This window comes from Triturus cristatus, chromosome 7 (assembly GCF_964204655.1).
Source record: "Triturus cristatus chromosome 7, aTriCri1.1, whole genome shotgun sequence".
NCBI lineage: Eukaryota > Metazoa > Chordata > Amphibia > Caudata > Salamandridae > Triturus > Triturus cristatus.
In genome coordinates, this window is record NC_140590.1 from 1,457,017,283 (window position 1) to 1,457,042,661 (window position 25,379).

Sequence of the window (25,379 nt, forward strand, 5' to 3'; positions counted from 1 at the left end):
AACCAGCTGTTTGTGGGGTACACAGGCAGTAAACGCTGTTCAAAAGAGGATATTGTCCAGATGGATACATTTGTGCAAATAGTTGTGCTATGCCCCTGCTTAGAAGGAACGGCCAAAGAGAGTACAAACCCAGTCATCAGGGAAAAATCTTTCACTTCAACACTGACCTGGGTGTTTATTTGGCTGAGATCTATCAGGCAGTAACATGGGCTCCCATTCATACCTTCGTCAAACATTAGTATCTGGATTCTTAGGTAAGAAGGGATGGCCATTTTGCATGCTTGGTGCTCCAGGATTTCTCTGTTTGATCACTCCTTCGTACCCTTCACCTGGTGAGGTAACTTTTTGGAATCTATTTAACGGGTTAAGAATATGCATGTAGAAGTTTCCATCAGAAGGATAAGTTACTTACATTTGATAAGGATCTTTCAGGTCAATACTCTTGCTGCAGATTCCTTACCGATCCTAACACTTCCCCTTTTAAAAAGATGGTCATAGGTCACACTAAGAAGGTTTCAGTTTAGATTGCTGATACTGCACCCCACAAGGGCAAGGAAAAAACAGATGAGAACTGACGTGGCCAACTGGGGTGGGCTCTGTATGGATCCAGTGATTAAACCATGGCATTGCTTCCAGGGTGGAGATTAAGCCAGCCCCCTTTAATAGTGCAGGAGAGCTATGAAATGTTTCTGGATCTAGTCTGATGAATTGGGATATTCAACAGGCGAGGAATATGCAGGTAAATAGTGGCTCCACCAGAAAGATCATTACCAAAGGTAACATTTTCTTCAAAACTTCTATTAACCTGCCATTTAACTTTCCTCTAATTCTCTTTTTTTCTCTGTTTGCAGAATAGCTCACCTGTGGGATTCCAAGTTGGGATGAAACTGGAAGCTGTGGACCGGATGAATCCATCCCTAATATGTGTTGCCACAGTGACGGATGTTGTTGACAATCGATTTTTAGTGCACTTTGACAACTGGGATGATACCTACGACTACTGGTAAGCAGAGTTTAAATACCAACTGGCTGCACCAGTCCGGGTATGCTGGTCCCACCCCACCACAAGCAATGCTCTGGGACACCACATCCTACCTACTGGGTAAGAAGACCATTAAGGTGTGGAAGCAAAAGTCGTTTCTAGGAACAGGACATGAGTTTTCAAATATTTACACTGGCTTGGAAAATATTGATAGTATTAAACAGCCAATCCTTTGGTGCCATTATGGGGTGAATGATTATTGCTCTAGTGGAAAAACATATTTTTATCAGTCCTTCTGAACGAGTCTGTGATGGAAAACACCAGAAACCTCACCCAAGAAAGAGAACTAGAATGGGTAATTATATTGGCAGATTTATTACCTTCTCTAAATCTCAGAGCTACCTATGCAAATATTTTAATTCACAGTGCTTTCATACACAGTTTCCAGACGATTGAGAGCAGACAAAAACAAGCATATACACTAAGGCCCACATGCATCAAAGGATAGGACCGGTTGCAAACAGGCAGATTCTCAGAAATGCAAAAATCGCAATTTAAGTAATCGCAAAATTGCAATTACTTTAATTGCGATTGCACTTAAGGAATCGCTATTTGTGATTCCTTGAATGCAATGCAATAAAGTTTGAAAAATTGCGATTTCGCAATTTACCGTCAAATTAAAGGTGATGGTAAAATGCTATTTCTTTGAAAAGTGCACCAAAGTGCATTTTTCAAAGTCCCATGTTACACACACAAATGCCCTTGGGGCATGTGTGTGCGCAACATGGGTGCACATCACAATTATAGGGCTGCGATTCCTACACATTCCTTAATTGTGACTCGCAAATTGCGCATGCAATTCCCATTCATTCCTATGGGCCTGTAGGCCCATAGGAATGAATTGGAAGCAATTCCTTAATTGTGACTCGCAATTTGCGAGTCGTAATTAAGGAATGTGTAGGAATCTCTATTTTTTTAGCAATTCCTACATGCATAGGCTTTTGCGTTTCCTTGATTGAGATTCCTTATTAATCGCAATTAAGGAATCGCAAAAGCCATCCTTCATGCATGTGCAAGTAAATTCCATATACACGCCAGAAATCACATTCTGGGATCCCAACAGCAGATGCATAGATCTCATATGATTTTTGTGTTGCCTAAAGACAGACAAACACAGTTGAAGTCAAATCCTGATTCCTAGATTCCTACCCAAACACATACATCCACTTTACGCTCCCATGTCCTTCAAAAGTCTTTTTTTACCTCTGGAGCATGAACACCCAAGACAGGTCAAATTTCTACAGCAAGATGGAGATGCCCATACCAGATTTATACATGCAATGCAAATACCTCCTTTGTAAATCATGTGAAACAGACATTCACATTCAGGTTCTTACACATCATTACGCGTTAAGGCTGCATATATTCTCTCACACCTAGGGTTTATCCTATGAATCAATTTTCCACTATGCTATCAATAGTAATATTAAACCTACTGACCATTTGTAAAGGGCATGTTTTCTGTAACTTCAGCAGACCTAGGTTTGCGTCAGTGATATCAAGCCATTTACAGTGAAAGGTAAAAAATGTTAAACCAAAATTGCCCTCGGCTGATTAGCATCTCTGTTAGGGGCTTGGTGGTGGACAAAAGGAAACCTGTGGACCCTCTGAATCTCTCGGTCCCAATCCCACCCAATAAGCTCCGGAAAGGACTCCTTAAAAAGATCTCACATAAAGCCCAAATGTCATCCCCTTCCAAGCCTTCCTTAATCCCAAGGACTCAAAGATTTTTTCTTCTCTGATGATTTTCTAAATCTTTCAGTTTCCACATCACGACAGACAGTTGAGCTTTGTGCGTCTTTGTTTGCTCTCTCACAGCATCCAAATCCTTTTCCAACGCTACAGTTCTTGCTTCCATTGTGTCTAGTCTTTCACAGAATTTCTTTAATAGTCTCGAGAATCAGACTCGCCACCGAATTTGCATTTGTTGCAGATTCCCCCTGGTGTTCGGAAAAAGGAATGCCCGCTGGGGCTGAGGCTAACTCAAGGGGGCCGATAATCCTTGTATCCGAATAGTCCCACTTCAGGCCAGAGGTACCGCTACCTTTCTTTTTCCGTACCTCCCTATGCCCTTTAAAGCCTTTAGAAGCTTTACGAGATTTTTGATGCTTACCAGCGGTTTCCGGAGCTTCCAATGTGCTTGAGCCTGAAGTGGTGGCAATATGATCTGAGCTATTTGCTAAATCGGAGTCGGAAGTCCCAGAGTGAGAGTCTTCTGTCAAAGAGTAAAATGTATCCGGCCCATCAGAGATAGCATCGGCTGGCAAAAGCCTATCAGCGTTGATAATACAAACTGCACCCCCAGGTGGGCTATCAACTAACATTTCGTCATGGAGTTGAGTGTGTAATACCTTGGCATGTAATGATATTGGCATTGAGTCTAGTATTTTATGTCCTAAGACAGCAACCTCCACCATCTGGTAATGTGTTATTTCATCATCCACCTGTATCACCTGTTCCATCTGAGCCTCCCTATTAATCTGGGAATCGCCCTCTGAGCCAGCATTAGAAATTATTTCCTCAGTCTTATTCCCTTCTTTAACCTGTGCAGTGACCTGATCCTAGTCCCCAGGTCCATCTCTGGTTTTGAAGAATGCCGTTATGGCCGGCTGAGGAAATGTTGGAGTGACATTTGTATTGCCCCCATCAGACGCTGCCCCTGCTTCTTCTAAAGCCTTTGTTACAGTGCCTTTCTTGCCCCCAGCATGACCTTTTTCTTGAAGGTTCCTCTGCTTCACCACCCCGTATTGTCTTGCTGTTTATTCAAAGTACTGGTCTCTTGGGGCTTACCTGCACACAACTCCGTGTTCGCAGGAGAGAGTTCTTGGCTCAGCTCCCGTGGCTGATTGAAGTTGTTCCCCGCCGTCTTCTTCTGCTGCCTCGTAGATTTAGGTGGCATTTTCCTGCTGGCTACCGATGAAGACCAGCTGAAGAGCACACCACGCACTCTCCAGACAACTCCCCCGCTGGCAGCCGATACCAAACCAGCCCACACACGCAAAGAGCAGTGCAGCGATTCGATTAACCGCCTGGGCGGAAGATTCCTTGCAGCCGTCTTACACCGCACTGCACACACCTTCGGGAGAATACAGCGCGTCCCCGAAGCCGCTATGCGGGTCCGCGATTCCGCTTGAAGGCAGGACACATTGGCTACAGGGGCGCCAACAGCAAAGAGAGGCCTCACGGTGGACAAACACCCTTCATTCTCATCAGCCCGCAAGCTGGTCCGTAAGTTAATAGAGTTTCCTTCAAAGCATTTTTTTTACGGGGAGTCAAGGGTAGAGGCTCTGCCGTGGAGCTCTACGCTGCCTCCATCTTGCTTTCTCCCAGCCGCGCTTTCTAATTTTGGTTTTCTTCGGTAATTTCTCACTTAGGCAGGCTATTTTTGAGAAAGCCCGTCCGGAGGCTTGAAGGCAGTTTAAGGATGCTTCTTTTTTCGTACGCCCTAATTCTGCCACATAACAGTGGAGTGCAGATGGCGATTGCGACAGTTAATTAAGCTGTATCAAGATGCTGGCTTTGAGGCGTTTTTACTGGCTCTGGCGAGGCTAAAAATGATTGTGAAAGAGTCTGTAAAATTCTTTACCTCGGAGATTCAGGCTAGAGGTTATCTTGAACAAGCTCAGGAGGAGAAGAGAAAAGTATAAAGCGTCTACTAAGCCGGGCTGGCTGAGTCTTCTGAGAGTTGAAAATACAGATGTTATACTATCTATATTAAGGATCTTTTTGTAGGCAGGTTTTTGTGTAGGGCTCTTTTTTGGAGGGGTAGACAATATAATAAAGGGGTATGCTGTGAAGGAGTCTGGGGGAGGTGCCGTGGCGCTGTGTGCTTTCTCTATCATACAGACCTGGGAGGTCTGGCTGCTTTCACAGGATGGGGGAGGGGGAGGGAGAGCGGGCGGAGGGGGTTGGGTGGGTTCCTGGGGTGTGAGTTTTTAGGGTGTTAAAGCTGAAAGTAAATTGCAGCTAAAGAATGCTATGTGTTATTTTCTTGTTTTCTGGGCATTAGTAAAAACTGTAAAATTTGAAAAACAATGCTTCTATAAAATTTTGACAGAGAGCTTTTGTAGATGGGACCTATAATAATATGAAGAGAAGAAATGTGAGGAGGAATGGTGATTTAAAGTATGATGGCTAAGCTACGTATTGCTACTATAAATATCTGTGGCCTTAACAACGGGCTAAAAGAAAAAGGATCCAAGAGGACCTGAAAGTTTTACTAGTAGATCTGCTGTGTCTTCAAGAGACTCTTATAGCCTGCAAGGATTATAAACTACTTTAGGTTTTAAGTTACTTGAATACACTACGCAAGACATAAGGACTAAGGGGTGGCAATTTTGATGAAAAGTAAAGTTATAACATGTGAGAGAAAGGTTGTTGATAAACATGGCAGATGGATAATTATGGAAGTTAGAGGAGGGGATGGTATATTTACTTTATGCTCAATATATGCCCCTGTCTTGGATGATCCTGTGGTATTGAATTTTTTAGCTACCTTCTTGGCCCACACTTTATCTAGTTTGTGGGGATTTAAATATTAATGGATCCAGAGGAGTGTCGGAGAAAGAAGGGGTATCAAATAAGACCCGTAAACCTCAATCGTCTAGGGCATGAAAAGTTTGCTTAAGGATGTTGGTTTGATTGATGCGTGGCCTAGCCTGATGGGCAGGGAGCCAGGATATACTTACTACTCCTCTCCTCATCTCAAATTTGCTAGGCTTGATTATTTTTTGTCTCACCACCCCTTTTGAAGGATGCTCGAGTGGAGTTATTTCCTAGAGTAATGTTGGATCATAATCCCCTAGTTTTTGAATTTCCGTTGTTAGGAGTAAGGAGGGAACATAATAAATGGACTTTTGAAAGAGCACTTCTCTCCGATCAGGTGTATGTTAATTATATGAGGGGCTGGATTAGTGAATTCTTTAGTTATAACAAGGGCAGTGCACCCCCTGGAATGATCTTAAAGCATCAGTGAGCGGTGAGACCCTGCAATATAGCCTGACTAAACAAAACAAAAGTGCAGAACCAATTAAGAGCTATTATCAGAAACTAGCTCTTCTGGAGACCAAATTAATCTATGTGTTAAATAATGGTGGGTATCCCTCCATAACTATTGATCTAATCATGGTTACTAAAGCCGCTCTGAATGATTTTAATATGGAAAAAACAGCCGGCAAGTATCTTGCCAAGCAACAACAATGCTATGAATATAGTGAGACAGTTGGCCGATTATTAGCAGTTAGGGCGAGGCAACAGGTAGCGTCAGAACATATAAAGCAGATAAAGAATAGGCAGGGAATTATAGTGTCGGACGCGGCTGAGATTAAGGATGCTTTAAGGAGTATTATGAGGTATTATACGCAGCTGCAGCCCCACCTGAAGGAAGTGAAGTACTGCATGAGTATGAGTATGTTTCAAATGTGAGGGTGTCACAGGAGGAGGCTTTAATTTGGGGGTTCAAATTTCTCAGGAGGAGCTTTATTCGGCTCCTCAAGCTCTTCCATCACGTAAGGCCACTGGTACGGATTTCATAACACTAGAATGTAATAAAACTTTTACTAACGAGATCGGCCAGGAAATCTTGGGATTGTTTATGGAGGTTTATGGAGGTTAGAAATGGGGCCGCATCACCGGCTTCATAGGGGACCGCCAACATTATTATTTCTTTAAAGAAAGGTAAGGACCCTTTGAATATGGGTTCCTATAGACTAATAACGCTACTAAATACCGATACTAAGCTGTACTCAAAGATATTTGCTTCTCGCCTTAGTAAGGTTATGCAGCAGTTAGTAACAGTCTGGCAATGTGGCTTTATTCAGGGGAGGGGGACGGATGACCACGTCAGACAGCTTATTTCACTATTTGATGCCTCGGAAGTTCTACGGATACCTATGGCCCTTTTTAGATGCCGAGGAGGCTTTAGACCGAGTGTGATGGAGCTATCTATGGAGGTGTTTGGAAGCTAATGGTCTAGGAGCAGGGTTTATCAGAGCCATGCAGGTTTTATACGCCATACCTACAGCCTATTTACAGATCATGGGAGGAGAGTCTGGGGCGTTTTCAATAGGTAGGGGAACTAGACAGGGATGCCCCTCTTCCCCCTTCTGTTTGCTCTATATATAGATCCCTTTCTTCGGCGTCTTGAGGCTTCCCCGAATATTTTGCCAATTTGGCTACAGGGCTGGGACACAAAATTGTTGGCTTATGCCGATGATGTTGCGATCATTACCTCTGATCCTGATGGAGCGATGGCCGAAGTTGAAATATTGTCTGAGCGCTTTGGTACACATTCAGGTTATCTGTTGAATAGAGCCAAAACCCAGATCTTAGTAAACATTCATACCTCTGCCGCTGACAGTAGGATTGTGGAGGAAGCTATATATTTAGGCATACGTGTAAGGGCAAAGGTGGAATATATCGTAGACATAAATCTCACCCCCATAATGGGTAAAATCAAGAATGACACGTGGCGATGGGACAACCTAAAATTGTCTATAATTGGTAGATGTAATCTGATTAAAATGACGATTTTGCCTAAACTATTATATATATTTCGCACAATTCCTCTTGAAATACACAATGACTGGCTTAGGCAGATCGAGAGGGAGGCTACTAGATCGTAGATCTAATACATTTTTATCTCTTCCGAGGGAAAGGGGGGGCCTTGGACTACCTAACTTTAAATTATATTATCTAGCAGCTGCTTTAAAATATTATTGGCCTCTTTTTGGCATTAGGAAAAAGGAAGCAAGTGACCTAACTATGTTCCATCAATATTCGAGAATTTGATTTTTCTCACGGGCCAATGGCTGTCTACTAAAAATATATTAACCAAATTATTTTAAAAAGACTTGTTTAAAGACTTAATTAGCAGCATTCCGAAATTGGTCGGTGATTAGGAAAAAACTTGGGCTTGGCAGATATAGTAGATATACAACATTGATCGACAATGATCAGCTACCTGAGGCTTTGTCAGATGAGTGTTTGGTAAGGTGGGAGAAAGCAGACGTCTATAGGATAGGCGATCTTTTGATGGGGGATCACATTGCCTCATTTGATGTAGTTAGGGCCAGATTTAATATTGGGCATCGGGATTTTTTTAAGTTCCTACAAATAAGGGATTTTCTATTTAGAAAGGCTGGTGGGGCAGCAGGTTTTGCATTGGTTCCGTTGATGGAAGCTTTAATTAGTACAACCGGCTTTTGATAATCGTTATTGTATAGTTCACTGTTGGATGTTGTTACTGACGACCTTGAAAAGCATGTGCTGAAATGGCAGACTAGGTTAGATGTCGCCGATTCTTGTTTTATGAAGTCAATAGAGATGGGTAAACTTGTATTATGTTCTGCAAATTTGCGGGCACAACATTTTAAGACTCTTTTTGATTTGTATATTACGCCTACAAAAATTGTTAAGTGGGGCGGAACGGAGGGGACCCAATGCTTTAGGTGTAAGGTATATTGTGCGGATGTGATTCATATCTTCTCTACGTGCCCCAGCTTAGAATTAATAAGGAGAGAAATATCAGGCTTTCTGCAGTATGTGTTAAAAGAAGAGGTGCCACTTTCTGCTCAGCATATGTTACTAGGGGTAACTGCACAAGACGGCCCTGACAGCGAGCTCTTATTTATTGCATTGTCAGTTTTCAGATTATGTGCTGCCTCAGCCTGGTTAGGTTCCTCCCCCCCAACTTTTCAGTAATGGAAAGGTCGGCTGTTACACATATTTAATTTGGAAAAAGCACTCTACGAACAAACAGGCAAAAAAGGTAGAAGTAAAGGGCTGAAGATTTGGAGTCCATTAAAAGGCTGGGCTAACGTATTAACTCAGGAGGAGTAATTTGTTTATCATGATTAATTATCCAAATTTAATAATATGTTTTTCTCTTCTTATGAATACGTTTTCCGATCTATGTTAGTTGTTTTAGCTCTCTGTATTTCATTATCCATATTTATGGAAACATAGGTGTTATTATTATTTGTGTTTTATACAGACTTAAGCGGCTTTCTGCTTTTTTTTGTTTCCATCTTCTGTTTTATGTATTTATAAAATAAAAATATTATTTAAAAAAGGACAAAAAAAAAGGTAAAAGATGTTATGGAGCTCATATAGAGATGCATAATGAAGAAGAAGAAGAAAAGAAATGCCATACTATGTGCACATTTATGTGATTTTGTAGTTTAGATGCCTGCTGCTGGTGGTATTTCAGAAGTTGCATAATTAAAAATAGTTGAGTAGAATTAATTAAACTAAAGTGGTATATATCTGCTTTCTCTATTCACCTCCAGGTGTGATCCGAGCAGTCCATACATTCATCCTGTTGGTTGGTGTCAGGAGCATGGTAAACCTCTCACTCCTCCTCAGGGTGAGTATGGGAACATTATAACATAGCAAATCTTACAGTTTACAACCCTCCTGATACATAAGAGTAACATGTACTATTTACTATTACTTACTATTGGCAGGCAGTGAGGAATTTACACAGGATTATCGCTTTCTCTGTGCACCTGGCTGTGAATAGGGTGTTGTGGGTGTTATGAATTCAATCAGTGTTCCATTAAAGTACCAGAACAGCTCATTGTGGTTTGCAGAACTTGACAGCATGTATCACTCTTCCACTTTCCAAGGCCTCTCCTCAATGTTGATGTCATTCCAGAGGACACATCCTCGCCTGCCTAGATATGAAAACATGCCAGTGCATCTTTCAGAGACTACTTACACTAAGACCAGGAAAAGGTCTGTTCATGAGTGGTATCAACCCTCACTCCACCAGTTTAATTGTGCCATGACAGATGATATCCCCTGAGAGAGCAATGGAATCTCTTTTACAACCTTCCTGAAATTCCCCACAAGGGGGGGGAAGTGCACCAGCAAAGCAATGCACCCTTCTCCACTCCTCAGTGGGATTGTACTGCCCATTCTCTAATGGGAATCAAGCAGATCTCCAGCATTAGTTCTTTCATAGATTCACCGGCTCGGATTGCTCCCCTGTTGTAGGGCTGGGAATCCTGGGCAGTCTAAAATAGCAATTGTTAAAATAGCATTATGCCCAAGAACAGTGTTGATTTAATAGGACATTGAGTTAATTTAAAAGCTCCCTATTTTTAACCAATCAGGTCAATGCAGTGACCACTCTCAGACTCTGCAGAGACCTCTGTAGCTCAGATTATCAAAACACGTGAGTGAAAGGGAACAACCAGTTATCCTCTAACCGGAGGTATGGAAGGTCTTGATACTTTTTTTTTCAGAGAAGCTCCACACAATGCAATCTGAGAGTTTTTTGTGTTCAGTTCCCCTGTGCTATTAGCTATTTTTTGGCCAACAAAGTACCCCTGAGACGATGGGGAATCCCATAATGTTTGTGACTGTAAAATGCAGTGCCTAATTTAAAGATTGTATCCAGGGACAGTATCTGAAGCAGCTTGTTGAAAGTGCATACCATAAGGTAGGTGTTAAAGAGTTTTTTTTTCTTGGCATAACACATTGCATAGGAGTTGGCCCAAAAAATTCAACATGAGCTCTAGGGATAGGTGTAACTTTTTTTTTTTTTTTTTTTTCTCCAGCCACACTATCGTTATCCATGCTCAGGGACATGTATGGCATGGACATATGTTTGTTATCCCACTGACCTGTCATGAACAAGTTTTGCTCATCCCTTCTTTTTTAACAAACATCACCTTATTTTATTTTAATAGATTATCCAGATCCAGACAGCTTTTGCTGGGAAAAGTATTTATCTGAAACTGGTGCCATTGCTGTTCCATCATGTTTCTTCAAAGTGGTGAGATCTGAGATACATTTTTCCATTACTGCCTAACCACGGAGTCTTTCTTACAGTTTCTGTTCTTATTCCATAAAAATAAGCTTGGCTTCTCCACTTTATTCTATTCCCTTCGATAGACACATGGAATGTCTTTTTCTTCTGTTGTTTATTTCCCCACTGGTCATGCCATCGCATCAAAGTGGAAGGATTTTGAAATATTTCCCCATAGACGGAGTTGATTATTTTGCACCAATGATTATAATTCAAGTAATGATAGAATGGTCAACTAAGGAGACGCGCAAGATGGCCGCCGTGTAGTGAGCTCCAGCGTTTTTTCGCCCGTTTTTCGTTAATAACGACGATTCCTGTCAGTTTTATAGCGCAAATGAGGTCGCTTGAATGCTGATCAGCTTACCTGTCGATTGCTGAGATTTTCTTTGAATTTGGACGGTGTTTGAGGCGTTTTCCAGTGTCCAGCCTCTGCTTCCAGCTCTCCCTTCAGGTATTCCCAGCTTTGTCTGTCAGGGGGCGGAGCAAGCATTCAGGAAAGGGCCTGGCTTGGGCCTAGCCACTCCCATAGCCTGTTATAGCTGCTGCACCAGCTTTAATAAGGATTTTCTTACTGCTGCAGTATTTTTTTCCTTCATTTTCTTGCGTTGTTGCTGTTATTTTTGCAATTTTGATATTTTATTTTATTTTTATTATTATTATCCTACTTTTGCTACTAAATCAACATGGATAATAAAAATATTCATCCTAAAAGAAAGCAGCAGGTTTCACCTCCGCCAATTAAATCAAAGGCGGTAGAGTCAGCAGAACCTTCATTATCCTTAATTTTGGAGGAAATTCAAGCGCTTCGTGTTAACACAGATTCTATTGCCTCAGAGATTAAAAATGTTCGAAAGGAAATGGCGAGTATGTCAATGAAAATATCTGATAATGCAATTAAAATACACGATAATAAGGCTAAGCTTGAGACTTTCACTCCTCTTGTAGCTAAAATATCTCCTTTGTCTACCCGACTCCTAGAGATGGAAAATCGTAACAGACAATACAATTTACTCATTTTTAATTTACCTGAGGATGTGGAGAGTGGCAACTGTAGGTTGTATTTGGAAAATTTGATTCCTGGGCTTCTACAAATTAAATTTCCAGAAAAATTTGAGATTGACAAGGCCCATAGAATTCCTTCACATCGCAATCCTCAACATACCAAACCTCGTCAAATGATTTTCAAAGTCCTCAGGCATCATCATTTGGTTTTGATTCGAAAGGCAGCACGAGAGATTCCTTCCTTGATGGTCAATGGGAATAAAATTTTTATTCATCAAGACTTTGCCAAGGAAACAGTCTCAATCCGCAAGGAATTTTCTGCTCTTCGGCCTCAACTGCGAAGTCTTGGGTTCAAATATGGTCTTTTTGACCCTTCAACAATGCGTATCTGGAAAGACAATCTGTCAAAATCTTTTCAACGTCCTGATGAATTGCGTCAGTTTTTGGATCAACGTTCACAGCAATCCATGGATACTCATGACTCTAATACTTGATTATAGCTAATTTACGTTTTTTTTTTTTTCCTTTTTTCTGACAGGTTAATGAGTCATTACTACATTGGGCTCCAACGGTTCGGTCATGCTTGTTGAGCGTATGTGCGTCTCATCTTTGATATTTTTGTACCCTGTTTGTCGTTTTCTCCTTTTTTAAAATTTTTTCACCTCCTTTTACTTGTTCTGGAGCTACTATTTTCTCTCATTATTGTTATCCTTCTTTTCTTTTTCTCCTCTTCTTGATCTTTTTTTTTTATTCTTTCTCTCTTCATTATGGCTGATATTCACAATATTAAAGTTGTTTAATTAAATGTCAAAGGTTTACGTCATCCAGTTAAGCGTACAAAAATCTTAGATTATTTAGGTAGTTGTAAGGCAGATATTTGTTTTCTTCAAGAGACTCATATAGATGACAACATCTTAAATTATATGAAAAAGAAATGGGTAGATACTATTGTTTCATCACCTGCTATTGGTAAAAAAAATGGGGTGGCTATTTTTGTTGCGAAAAGATTGCATTGCCAAGTCTTAAGCAAAATTTCGGATGCAGATGGAAGATATATTATAGCTAAAATTAAAATTCATGATTCAGTCATATTTTTGCTCAATGTTTATGGACCTACTGCGGATGACCCTCTTTTTTAGTCTAATATTACCACTGAGGTTCTAAAGTTGGGTAAAGTTCCTTTAATTGTTGGAGGTGACTTTAATGTTATTGCTGACCCATTATTGGATAGAATATCTAGTACTAAATTTCGCCCTCCTAAGGTTTTTCATGCTTTTAAGTCATTTATTCATACCACCAAGTTAGTTGACATTTGGCGTTTGCACTTTCCCACAGAAAAATGTTTTACATTTTTCTCTAATCCACATAATTCGCATTCTAGAATTGATTATTTTTTAGTCTCCACACAACTAGTCCAATCTGTTAAGACTCCTAAGATTGGTAATATTGATATCTCAGATCATGCCTTGATTTCTTTTGTTCTGAATTTATCTTCAACTTTTGCAAACCAAACTAGATGGTGTATGAATACTGGAATTGTTCTTAATGAACATAATAAGCCTAAAATCTTAAATGCTATTCAAGACTATTTTTTACTCAATCCTGAAGGTTCCACTTCTATGGTCAATAGATGGGACGCCTTTAAAGCTTACATTAGGGGTGTAACTATTTCAATTATGGCCTATGAAAATAAAACATTTAACGCATGTATCAGGTGTTTGGAAAAACAAATTGCGAAATTTGAAAGGCTTTTTATTTCATCAAATGATCCTCAATTTAAAGTCAAGCTACAAAAGCTTCGATATGAATTTAACTCAATCCTTAGTACAAGAGCTGGCATCCAAATTTCTAATTCTAAGGCTAAGTTCCGTTTTAATGCCAACAGATCTGGGAAGCTTTTAGCTAATTATTTACGTATAAAAAAAGATAGAACGCAAATTACCTCAATTCATGGCCCTAATGGTAAAATTGCAATATCTCATAATGATATTGTTAAGGAATTTTTGGATTTTTACTCTACTTTATATAATAAGCCTGATCTTCATGATCCTTCCATACTGGACTCTTTTTTAGATACATGTGATTTGCCCAAAATTTCACACTCGGACAGGCTTGGGCTAGATTTACCCATTACTACTGAGGAAATTTTAGCTGCTATTAAATCCATTAAAAAAAATAAATCCCCTGGCCCAGATGGTATCCCAGCTGAGTTTTATAAAGAGTTCCAGTCCCAACTTTTGCCTTATTTATTTCAACTTTTTACTTTTTTTGGTTCTTCAGGAACGATCTCAGGTTCCTTTACTGATGCTTTAATTATTGTACTTCCTAAGCCAGATAAAGACCCCACTCTTGTTTCAAATTATCGCCCTATTTCCTTAATTAATCAAGATTGTAAATTGTATGCTAAAATACTTGCTTCTAGACTGGCCCCTATATTGGATTCTATTATACATCTTGATCAATCCGGTTTTATGAAGAATAGATATTCTACAAATAACACAAGAACCTTATTACACATTATTGAACAGAGTTCCACTTTAAGTTCCCCCGCAGGAATTTTGGCTTTAGATGCAGAGAAAGCTTTCGACAAAATCCATTGGCAATTTTTATTTCAAACCTTATTATCATTTAATTTTGGTACTTCGTTTATACGCATGATTTCTGCTCTGTATTATGCCCCTACTGCTCGTTTATTTATTAATGGCCAAGTATCTAGTCAGTTTTCTCTTTTTAGAGGCACAAGACAAGGTTGTCCCCTCTCTCCACTTTTATTTCTCATTGGAATTGAACCTTTCCTTACTCATATAAGAAATTGTGTTAATATCAAAGGTATTCAGATTAAGGAGATTAATATCAAAACTTTAGCCTATGCTGATGATGTGCTGTTATTTATTAGTGAACCTATATCCTCAATGCCTGCCCTATTAGAAATTATTACAAAATATTCCATGGTTTCTGGTTATAAACTTAATATTAATAAAACTGAATTCTTCCCTTTAAACATTTTTTGTACTCCTGATATGTTACCCATGGCTGATATTGTGTGGCAAAAAGATAAATTAAAATATCTTGGGATTCTATTTGCGTCCTCCATAAAAGCAACATTAACATTAAATAGTAATTTTATTCTGAATTATATCAAAGATAAAACGTCTAAATGGTCTTCACTTCACCTCTCTTGGTGGGGTAGAATGGACTCCATTAAAATGACTATTGCTCCTAAAAAATGTTATACACTTGCTATGATTCCTATTCAATTTCCTTTACAATTCTATAAAAACATTGATAGACTTCTCTCCAAATTTCTCTGGAATAATAAATCAACTCGTATTGGTTATAAAAAATTAAAAGTACCTAAATGCAATGCTGGATTTGGCTTGCCTGACTTTTTTCTATATCACAAAGCATTTATACTGAAACAAAGTTCCATATGGTTTCCTCCTTCCTCTTTAAAGAGCCAACCTACATGGTTTCATATAGAGCAGTCTCTTGTGGATCCTTTTCCATTGACCACCTTGCTAACAATGTCCAATAGGTCAATATATGTGCATAAATCGGTTATTATTAAATCCACTAAACTCATTTTTAATGACCTGGATTCAATCTTTTTGATCCCTATGATTCATACTGAAGATATGTCATTGTGGCATAGTAATGTGATTAAATTGAATAGAAATGTTACTTTTTGGAATGCTTGGATTAAAGCTGGTATCTTTTATCTTAAAGATATCTATTTTGACAATGTTTTTATTTCTTTTGAAGCTTTACAAATGAAATTTAGTTTACCTCAATCTGATTTTATTAAATATGAATCGTTATGTAATTCAATTTTAGACTCCTTCCCTCATGGTATTCCGTTTAATGTTAAAGCAGATTTAGCACTGTATATTCGAACTATCTCTACGTCATCACATACTGTCTCTATTTTATATAAAAAATTATCTAATTCTATAGGAAACAATTTAAATATTATTTCAACATTTTGGAATGATGAGCTTTCCCTTTCTTTGTCCAACGATACTTGGATGACTGTTTGGCTTAATAGTATTTCAGGATGGCTGCCTGTTTCACTTTACCAAACCAATTCTTATATTTTATTTAATTGTTTATGGACCCCAGTGCGTTTATTTCGTGCTAAGCTGATGCAAGACGACATTTGTTGGCATTGTAAATTACTCCCTGGATCACTACGACATATGCTTTTTGAATGTCCATTAATTTTTAAATTTTGGTCTGATGTTTGGGATATTATTCAACAAATATTTCATATTCATGATGTTATTTCTTACAAAATATTAATATGTAAATCTGTTGGTCTTACGCATAACTTAACTGAATTAGAAGGTAAACTGTTTAACTTCCTAATATCAGCTGCTTTAAAGTCCATTACATTTTGCTGGAAGGATATTTCGTCTTTATCGGTTCATGCTTGGTGGTCATGGGTCATTTTTACAAGAAGAGGTGCTCAATTATCCCTGAAAGGGATCAATCACAATTCTAATTTGTTTCACTCTTTTTGGTTACCCATAGATGTATACTTATCTTTATAATTGTATATTTATACTTGATTCACCGTTTTACAGTTATTCTACTTAAAGCCTTATATGATGAATGTAGCTCCTTTTTCTAATAAGTTGACATTGCAATTTTTCATGGCTCCCTCCCTTCCCTTCTTTTTAGTTTATCTTCCCTCCTTTTAATTGATTATATATACACCTTTAACTATTGTATTTAGAATTGCTTTTAGAAATGTTTTATTTTATATAGGTATTTTCGCTTGTGATAAATTTTTTCTGTATTGTCTGTATTTGTTCATTCTTATGGAAAATTTAATAAAACATTTTGAACTTAAAAAAAAAAGAATGGTCAACTAAAAGAGGAAGACCTACTGGCCCCTGCAGCAAGTACAGTGTCTGGCAGACCATGTATCCATGCCGTAGGGTGAGACCAGGAGTGAGTCTTCAGACACCTCAATTCAGTTGCCAGATACCAAGAGCCATTCTCATTTTTATGCATTTTATCTAAATTTTAAACTATTCTCCTCTGTTTGCTCAGATTTAATCTGATGCTTCATTCCTTTCTGTATTTGGGTAGTTTTCCTTTCTGTTTCAAGCGCTCAGTACTATACGTTTATAAGGCTCTTTCTTTGCTTTATTTAATCTGCTTTTGTTATTTTATCCCCCACCGTTGCTCCTTGCTTCATGTCATTATTCTGTTGTTTGTGTATTCTGTGCTGTGTAGCTCTGTTTTTCTCCTACCCATTGTGTTTTTTTCTATCCTCCTCTGTCTGCTCTATTCTGCCACTTATTTTTATCTATTCCCGTGTGCCAGCTTTTTCTCGCTTATGTTTGGCGTAATTCTTCATTAGTTGTCTGTCATTCTCTTCTTCATTTTTACCATCCTACACCATTTTTGCACCTTTTCCCTCTGTGTGCTTCATTCTTCTTTTTTCACTCCATTTTTCCCTGTGATTGACCATATCTTGGCAGCCCAGTAACCCCTATATTTGCATCACTCATCTTCTTTTCCACCTTTCTGCTTTACATCCTTACTCTTCTGCTGTGCTGATTTTATCACTCATCTTTTTTTGTCCCCAGAGGTCCCCTCATGCCTTTTTGGTAAACATGAAGCTGGAGGCTGTGGACAGGCGGAATCCAGCTCTCATTCGAGCTGCCACTGTGGAGGATGTAGAAGATTACAGGATAAAAGTGAGTTTGTATTTCAATTATGTCACTTTTGCTCTAGGTTTAACATGTTTAAAATTGCTAGAATGTATTGATTAAGCAACATCAGAATACAAACTGTGAACCAAGCAGATGAAAATGATATGCATGGATCTCAATAAAGAATGTTTGTGTGGTAGGTTAAGTGACTGTTCAATGTCTGATGTGGGTAGATATGTCTTTTTATTCCTAAGACTCATACTCATCGGCACTGGTGAGCTGGTAAGCTGAGATACATTGTCTGTTTGAGAACAGTCTGGTTGTCAATGTACGCTAGAAGCACAATTTATTTTCCTGACTTCTAGTGTCTAAATGGGCACATTTCATGTGTTTGGTGCTTAATAGCTAAAGAAGCATTGTCCACCTTCTAGAAGATCCCTGCAACATTAATTGAAATTTGTTTGGAGGATTTGAAAAATAACGTTGGCTGGTAGAATTCACTTTTTTATATACAAAACTGTTTTCTGTGGTCATTAACCCCTTGTGTGCCACGCCCTTTCCCCGCCCTGTGCCGGGCGTTGCATTAGCGGGCGGGGTTCATGACGAGCTGGACTCGTCATGGGCACAGCGCAACCGCGGCCCATGACGAGTCCAGCTCGTCATGGGCACACAAGGGGTTAAAGGTGTCTGTGAGTTATGCAGAAAGCATTAAAGTTGACTTACTGCTCTAAAACCAGCAAATGCAGTGATGAAGAGCTCGGGCAATAGGGTCATTGTTTTTATTCAGTTTTATGGGGATGCAAGCTTCTGCCTTCTACACGATTTGCAGTTTTTCAATATTTAACTCCTGCTAAAACAAAATTAACACTTTGACATGAAAAAGTAACAATCATGAAAACATTCACAACAGAAACATAGTGAATAAAGGATAGAAAAAGCAGCTTTTCATAGGAACTTGTTAGTGCTGAAAACAGCTCTTGGTAATCTCTCCCCTGTTCATAGCACAGGGAAAGATTGTATCCCATCTCATTTTGTTTTCTGCACACCATTGGTACCTGTGGAGGCAAGACCCAGTTGATTCAGGACAGAAGCCTGGAGTCCATACTGCCTCTGACTAGTTCACCAGTAAAATAGGGATTAGGCTTTCTGACATTCTGGCTCATTGAAGGACCAATTTTGGACATGCTGTGAGCCAAATCGCAATGTTGATCCATGTCCCAAACGAGGTGGTACAGGTCATATGCATCCATGTATAAATATAAAGCTGAGACCTGTAAAAGGTTTCCAGGGTTCTCATACATAAGTTACTCAAGTGTAGGGCAGAGAGGAGCAATTACCTAGAATTACACAGATTCTGTATTTCTACTGGGGAGGAGCTCCACATGGAAACCGCACTGGATATTTGTATGAAAATGACCCAGTGCAGCAATTTTATTTGAGATGACAGATAAAGGAAATGGAAGACTGACTCTATGTATTCACTCTGGTCTTTTATAGAGAGAGGCTTAGGAGGTGCTTTCTAGAGCAGAATGTTGTTGGATAGGTATAGTACAGTTTACAAGTTCATCTTAGTGGACATATATGAACACTGTTCTTGTTTTACCTGTTTTTCTCTTCAACTTGGAGTAGTTTATAGAACCCTTCAATGTGCCTGAGCAGTGAAGTACCTTTTACCAGCTGTTTTGTTTTATTATTTAATTAACCAAAGGCAATTCCTTACTTCTAGCATTTATCCAGCTACACACTAGAAAGACTGATAAAGATGTGGTCACTTACCCACCCTAGTTGGTAGTAATCTGTCATTGAATAGTATGGATGATACAATTCAAAATGATTTAATCCAATCTTGCCCACATAAATAAGTTCATACAACCTGGACTCCCCTTTATTCATGTTTGGTGAAAGTAGTGGTTCTTGAATATTAAAACGTTCTACAATTCTCACATTTGACACACTGACACTGGCATCACTAGGTCATAGCCAATCTGATTGTCATCAGTGATGTCATGAGTGATTTCACTGACCATGTCATGAGTGATGTAATATGTGACGTCATCAGCAGTGCATTGCGGGCGCGCGAGTTATAGTTAGCTGAACTAACTATAACGGGGGAATTTCAATGGTTTTGTGAAAAGTCCAGCTAACTATAACGCTCCTGAAACCTATGGTTTTTTCAGTGAATTTCTAAGGTTTTTTAAATGCTAATTCCTAACTATAACGTGCCTGAAACCTATGGTTTTTTCAGTGAATTTCAAAGGTTTTTTAAATGCTAATTTCTCACTATGCCTACAGAGATAGGACATGTGAAGAAAGAAGAAAAAACGCACAGAGAGAAAAAACAAGAAATGCAGAAAGAAGCAACAGAAGTCCTCAAAGACGAAGAAAAGTGCAGGAAGATGGATAACATGCAGAAAGAACAAACAGAAGAGCAGAAAGAAGCCTTGTTGCAAAATCATCCTGTACCCTCAACTTTTTCAGACGGATACTGGTGGTATCTGAGTCTGACTAACCAGTCCTAGAGCCAGTGCTATGTTAAAAGACACTCAGAATACAGTGAAAACACCTACATACACAAGGGAACACTATGCGTTGGGGTCCCCCTGTGATCAGCATGACCTCCTCTGTAAGCCCCTAGTATATAATAGGGCAGGGGATTAAAACTACCTCTTAAAACGCGCCACAGGGCGTGTTTGCACACGTCACCTCAGGCCCCGTCCCCTCACTTCCCCACTGTGTAAACACGCCCTGTGGCCATTTTAAGTTGGGAGATTAAGTCCCCTTCAATCCTGAGGGTCCCTAGGGTCCCTAGGGTCCAACTAGACCACTAGGTACCTCCAGTAAGCGCCACAGAGCTGTGTTGCAGAGAGATGTAAAAAGGGGCACGGCCTAGACCACCTCTCTGCAACGCAGCGCAGTGGCGCTTACTGGAAGCACCTGGTGGGCTAGTTGGCCCCCAGGGTCCCTCAGGATTGAAGGGGAATTATTTCCCCAACTTAAAAAGCACCACAGAGTTTGTTTGCACACGTTCACTCAGGCCCCATCCCCTCCCTTCACCACTGTGTAAACACGACCTGTGTCCGTTTTTAGTTGGGAGATTAAGTTCATTTGAATCCTGAGGGTCCCTAGGGTCCAACTAGCCCACTAGGTACCTCCAGTAAGCGCCACAGAGCTGCGTTGCAGAGAGGTGTAAAAAGTGGCACGGCCTGGACCACCTCTCTGCAACGCAGCTCAGTGGCGCTTACTGGAAGCACCTGGTGGGCTAGTTAGCCCCCAAGGGCCCTCAGGATTGAAGGGGAATTATTTCCCCAACTTAAAATGCACACGTCACCTCAGGCCCCGTCCCCTCCCTACCCCACTGTGTAAACACGCCCTGTGGCCGTTTTTTAAGTTGGGAGATTAAGTCCCCTTGAATCCTGAGGATCCCTAGGGGCAAAATAGCCCACTAGGTACATCCAGTAAGCGCCATTGCGGAGAGGTGTAAAAAGGGACACGGCCTGCACCACCTCTCTGCAACGCAGAGCAGTGGCGCTTACTGGAAGCACCTGGTGGGCTGGTTGGCCCCCAGGGTCCCTCAGGATTGAAAGGGAATTATTTCCCCAATTTAAAACGCACCACAGGGCATGTTTGCACACGTCACCTCAGGCCCCATCCCCTCCCTTCACCACTGTGTAAACGCGTCCTGTGGCCGTTTTAAGTTGAGAGATTAAGTCCCCTTGAATCCTAAGGGTCCCAAGGGTCAAACTAGCCCACTAGGTACCTCCAGTAAGCGCCACAGAGCTGCGTTGCATAGAGGTGTAAAAAGGGGTGTAGCCTCAGAACACCTGTCTGCAACGCAGCTCCCTGGCGCATACTGGAGATACCTGTTGGGCTAGTTGGCCCTCAGGGACCCTCAGTATTGAAGGGGAATTCATTCCCCAACTTACAACTGGCCAGGGGGCGCGTTTGCAGAGTGCTGCAAGGAGGGGGCGTGGCCTCCAGCGCGATGCCGGTCTTTTATTTATTTTATTTGTTTAAGAAGGAGGGCTGTGTGGCCCCCCTTCTTTTTCTAATTTTCTGACCCTGGGGACCCCATCCCCCAGGGCCTGCACCCTAATTTTTTTTTGTTGAAAAACATACATTTGGCCCTCCCAAGGCCTTAATCGGCCCCGGAGACCCCAACCCCCGGGTCATGGCCTTTTTTTTTTTTATTCTTTAGGAGGGTGCTGCGTTGCCCCCCTCCTCAAGCTACTTATGTCCCCAGGGACCCCATTCCCCGGGGCCGGCCTTTGTTTTTTATTATTTTTCAAATATATATATTTATAGAAACACCTAGGACATGCTGGACAAACCGTATGTACCTATCACCATGACGATTTGCGTGATATTCATTAAAAGGCGACTATGCATAGAATGAATCCACATGGAATGTATTTACACCGCTAGTGAAGCTCTGACGTGTCTGACGCCCTACCATGCCTAATCCTGGCGTCCCCGCCGGTGGGTACTCCCCAAGTAGACACCCTTGTTGTTTATTTATACAAACATGGGTAGCTATTGACGGGCACATTTAATATACATGCACACCAAGCCATTCAAAGGGGATTCGACAAAAATTCGAACAAACTATGCAAGAAACCCCCCTGACGGTTAATAAAACACACATCCACCGCCGGATGTGTAATACTTTTTATTTTACTCTCTGGAAAGGAGACGAACCTCACTTGAGAGTCACAGCGTGCTCCTGGCTGAGCCCAATGCTGTGTTACACCCACCAGTGCCTGCCGAGTGCCTCACATCTCTGTGTTGTATTCCACCAGCTAGTGCGTATGCTATGACACTCTCTAGCCCATGTGCACTGTAACACCACCCCGTGAATATGTCATGCCACGCTTGCCTTCGCACGGGTTATATTGCCCCATCTAACGTGCCTTCCTCGATGCCTATGTTATAACGCACAGCGCTATGCCATACATATTACAATCTGGGATCCATATCTTTGTCACAGTGCATATGCAACGTTACACTCCCCAGCACATATTTTATATTACAACTTTAGAGACTAGTTAGGTTACACAAAACTGCCCTGTGCATATTACACTCCAAGGTGCATATCGCATAGCACGCGCTAGTGCCTGTGCTATCTCGCGCTCTCCAATGAATCTGTCATTGCGCACAATGTATTGCATATTATATTTCACGCCCCGGTTCATCTTATATCACACTTTTTGGTGCATAGTTTATACCATATACTATATCTAGTTTTCATTTTCAATCGTGCTCTCAGGACTGTCTTCTATATAACACTGCGTCCACCTACCCTTTTCACGGGCATTACATTTTGCGATGGGGGTGGAGGGTCAGGGGGTGTTTCTGCCAAGTGAGCCCAGAGTCACAGTCACAAACGTCCTCTTCTTCCTGAATAAAAGTGAGATTATGCTGCATACTTGTTCATATTTTAAGTAGTTCGCACAGACACACATTTTAAAAACAATAAAGTTCCTAAAGTATCCTCTGTTGTCTGAATCCATGGACTAGCCTCCTCCCTCCTGCCATTCATGGTCTGATGTGCTGCCACTGCCCTCCATTTAGCATGATGTACCAGTCCACTCCTCCTCCCCTCCATTGCCCAATTCTATGACCCATCATTGACCTCCTGCTTAGCCTCTGTGCTTAGCTTGCTGCCCCTATTCTCCTTCCCCCTGCCCTCTGATGTATTTGTGCATGCTCAGAACACAACGTGGGAGAGACGAGGGAAAGAAAGGGGGCGAGGCTATCTCTGACTCCCTCAGAAAACTTTTAATCACACATGACAGAGAAGCAAGTCATAAAGAATAAAGCAAAGTACTAGCCATAGTAGGTGGGAAAATCTATAGAGATTTTAATACTGCCCTCACACACCCGAGAGTGTCATGCTTCATCATAGGGCCGCATCATACACCCAGGTGCAGACCAACACCTTGGGTGGAGCGCAAATTTTTTAAAGAGAGAAGTGATATATGATGAAGTCAAGTGGTGAGGGTACAGTATAAATGACAAATGGACAGAACAAACAAAGCAATGAAGTTCTGACAGTACTGAAACGAATAGTCTCCTAAAGAAAGGGACCAAAGAAAAGTGCAGAGGAAAGAAAGTATAAAACTGTCTCGAGGTTCACCCTCAATTTTATTCCTGTTAACCTCGGGCAGGGTTAAAATAAATGATATGGGGTATCAAGGGCAGGTAACGACCCCGTAGTCCCCACTGCTAAAACCAACATGTTTCTGCCAGTATTCTCTGTGCCCAACCGGGTCACTCTGGCATTCGTCAGGGTATAGGTCCCTTGTTGTCTGGTCTCACCCACTATTTGGGTATATATTACCTTGATACCCGGGGTATTGCCCCGGCATTCCTCTATAATGTGATTTCCAAGAGGATTTATACATAAGAGTTTACAGTTAAAATTCTGAACCCGGAACGGCGGGGGAAGGTGCTCTTGTCGTCACACTTACTCCAAAGAGACACTTTCTCTTGTTGCCCCACAACCGTCCTCCGTCCTATTTGTGCATGCCCCTGCTCCATCCTTTTTGCCCACCATGTTCCATGGACCTGCCACTTCTATCTACTCTGAGTGTTCTGTTGAGCTGCCACTCCCCTCCCACCTGCCTAGCATTGTCAGATTACTGTAACCTGTCCCTGCCACTTCCACCCTGCCTGTCCACATGCCATGCCCCTATCCCCTCCCTCCTGTCCTCCATGGTCCATATTACTGCCACGCCCTTCTGCCGTCCCTGGTCTGTTGTGCTGCAACTGCTCCTCCTGCCTGCCCAGCGCGGTCTGTTGTAAGGCCCCTTCCCCTGAACTCTCTTGTCTGTGCCCAGGTCCTGACCCTCACTTCTATCCTCCATTGTCCTTGGTGCATGCCCCTGCACCCTCCTCCTTGCCTATCATAGCCATTGTGCTGCCACTAACCCTCCCGCTTGCCATGCATGGTCTTCTGTGCTGCCATGGCCCCTCCCACCTTCCCTGTGTGGTCAGCTAGCTGCCCCTGACCCCCTCCCACCTTCCCTCCATGGTCTGTGTGTATTCCATCATAGTCTCATTGTTGCTCTCCATGGTGTGTCTTGTTTCTAGTGCCCATCCTGCCTGACCTCCATGGTCATCTTGCTGCTCCTGCCCTGCCCCCTTGCCCCCAGCCCTCTGTTTCCATGTGCAGACCCCTACTCCCTCCCTCCTGGCTTGTCTGTCCCATTGTAATGCCCCTGATCCGTCCCTCCTGCCCTTTATGGTCTGTTATGCTGCAGCTTTCTCTCCTGTCTGTCCATTATGGTCAGCTAGCTACCATTGCCTCTTTCTCCTCTGTTCTCTGTTGTCCATGTGCATGGTCCTGTCCCCTCCCTATTGCTTTATATGGATTGTTGTGCTGCACTCCCGTCCCACATGCGCTGTGTGGTGTATTGTGCTGCTGCAAACCCTGATGCCTGCCCTGTAGGGTCAGTTTGGTGCACCTCTCCATGTCCCTCCTGTCCTCTGTTATCCGAGTCCATGTCCCTACTGTCCCTACCCCAATTCCTCCTGCCTACCATGATCCAATGTACCATACTTGCGAACATTTTGAACTTGGTAAGAGGGAGATTTTGAAAAAAATCTGGGGTACTGATTTTCCCCTTTGAGTTACATTGAAAAAGAGGAAATTGTAGACAGGAGACAGATCAAATAAAGCCCATTTGAGCTTAAAAACATTGGATGTTTCCTGCTTGAAACGGGTCTGTTGGCATGTATGGTTGTACTACCACTGCCTCTTCCTTCTGCCCACAATGGTCTATTATATTGCCACAGCCTCTCTTGCCAGTCCTATATTGTTGGTTTGTTGCCCCTGCCCCCCTTTCCACTGCCCTCCATA

General features: G+C 41.4%; 1 protein-coding gene across 4 annotated transcripts in view; it reads left to right on the top strand.

Moving 5' to 3' along the window:
* The window catches only part of L3MBTL1 (L3MBTL histone methyl-lysine binding protein 1), a 501,211-nt gene that overhangs the window by 269,025 nt on the left and 206,807 nt on the right, over positions 1-25,379 (top strand). For all 4 annotated transcript variants that reach the window (XM_085619211.1, XM_085619212.1, XM_085619213.1 and 1 more), the window contains 4 exons: positions 852-1,003; positions 9,331-9,407; positions 10,738-10,823; positions 17,456-17,566. In XM_085619211.1, coding sequence (XP_085475337.1) covers positions 852-1,003; positions 9,331-9,407; positions 10,738-10,823; positions 17,456-17,566 — 426 coding nt within the window. The remainder of the gene's footprint in view (positions 1-851; positions 1,004-9,330; positions 9,408-10,737; positions 10,824-17,455; positions 17,567-25,379) is intronic.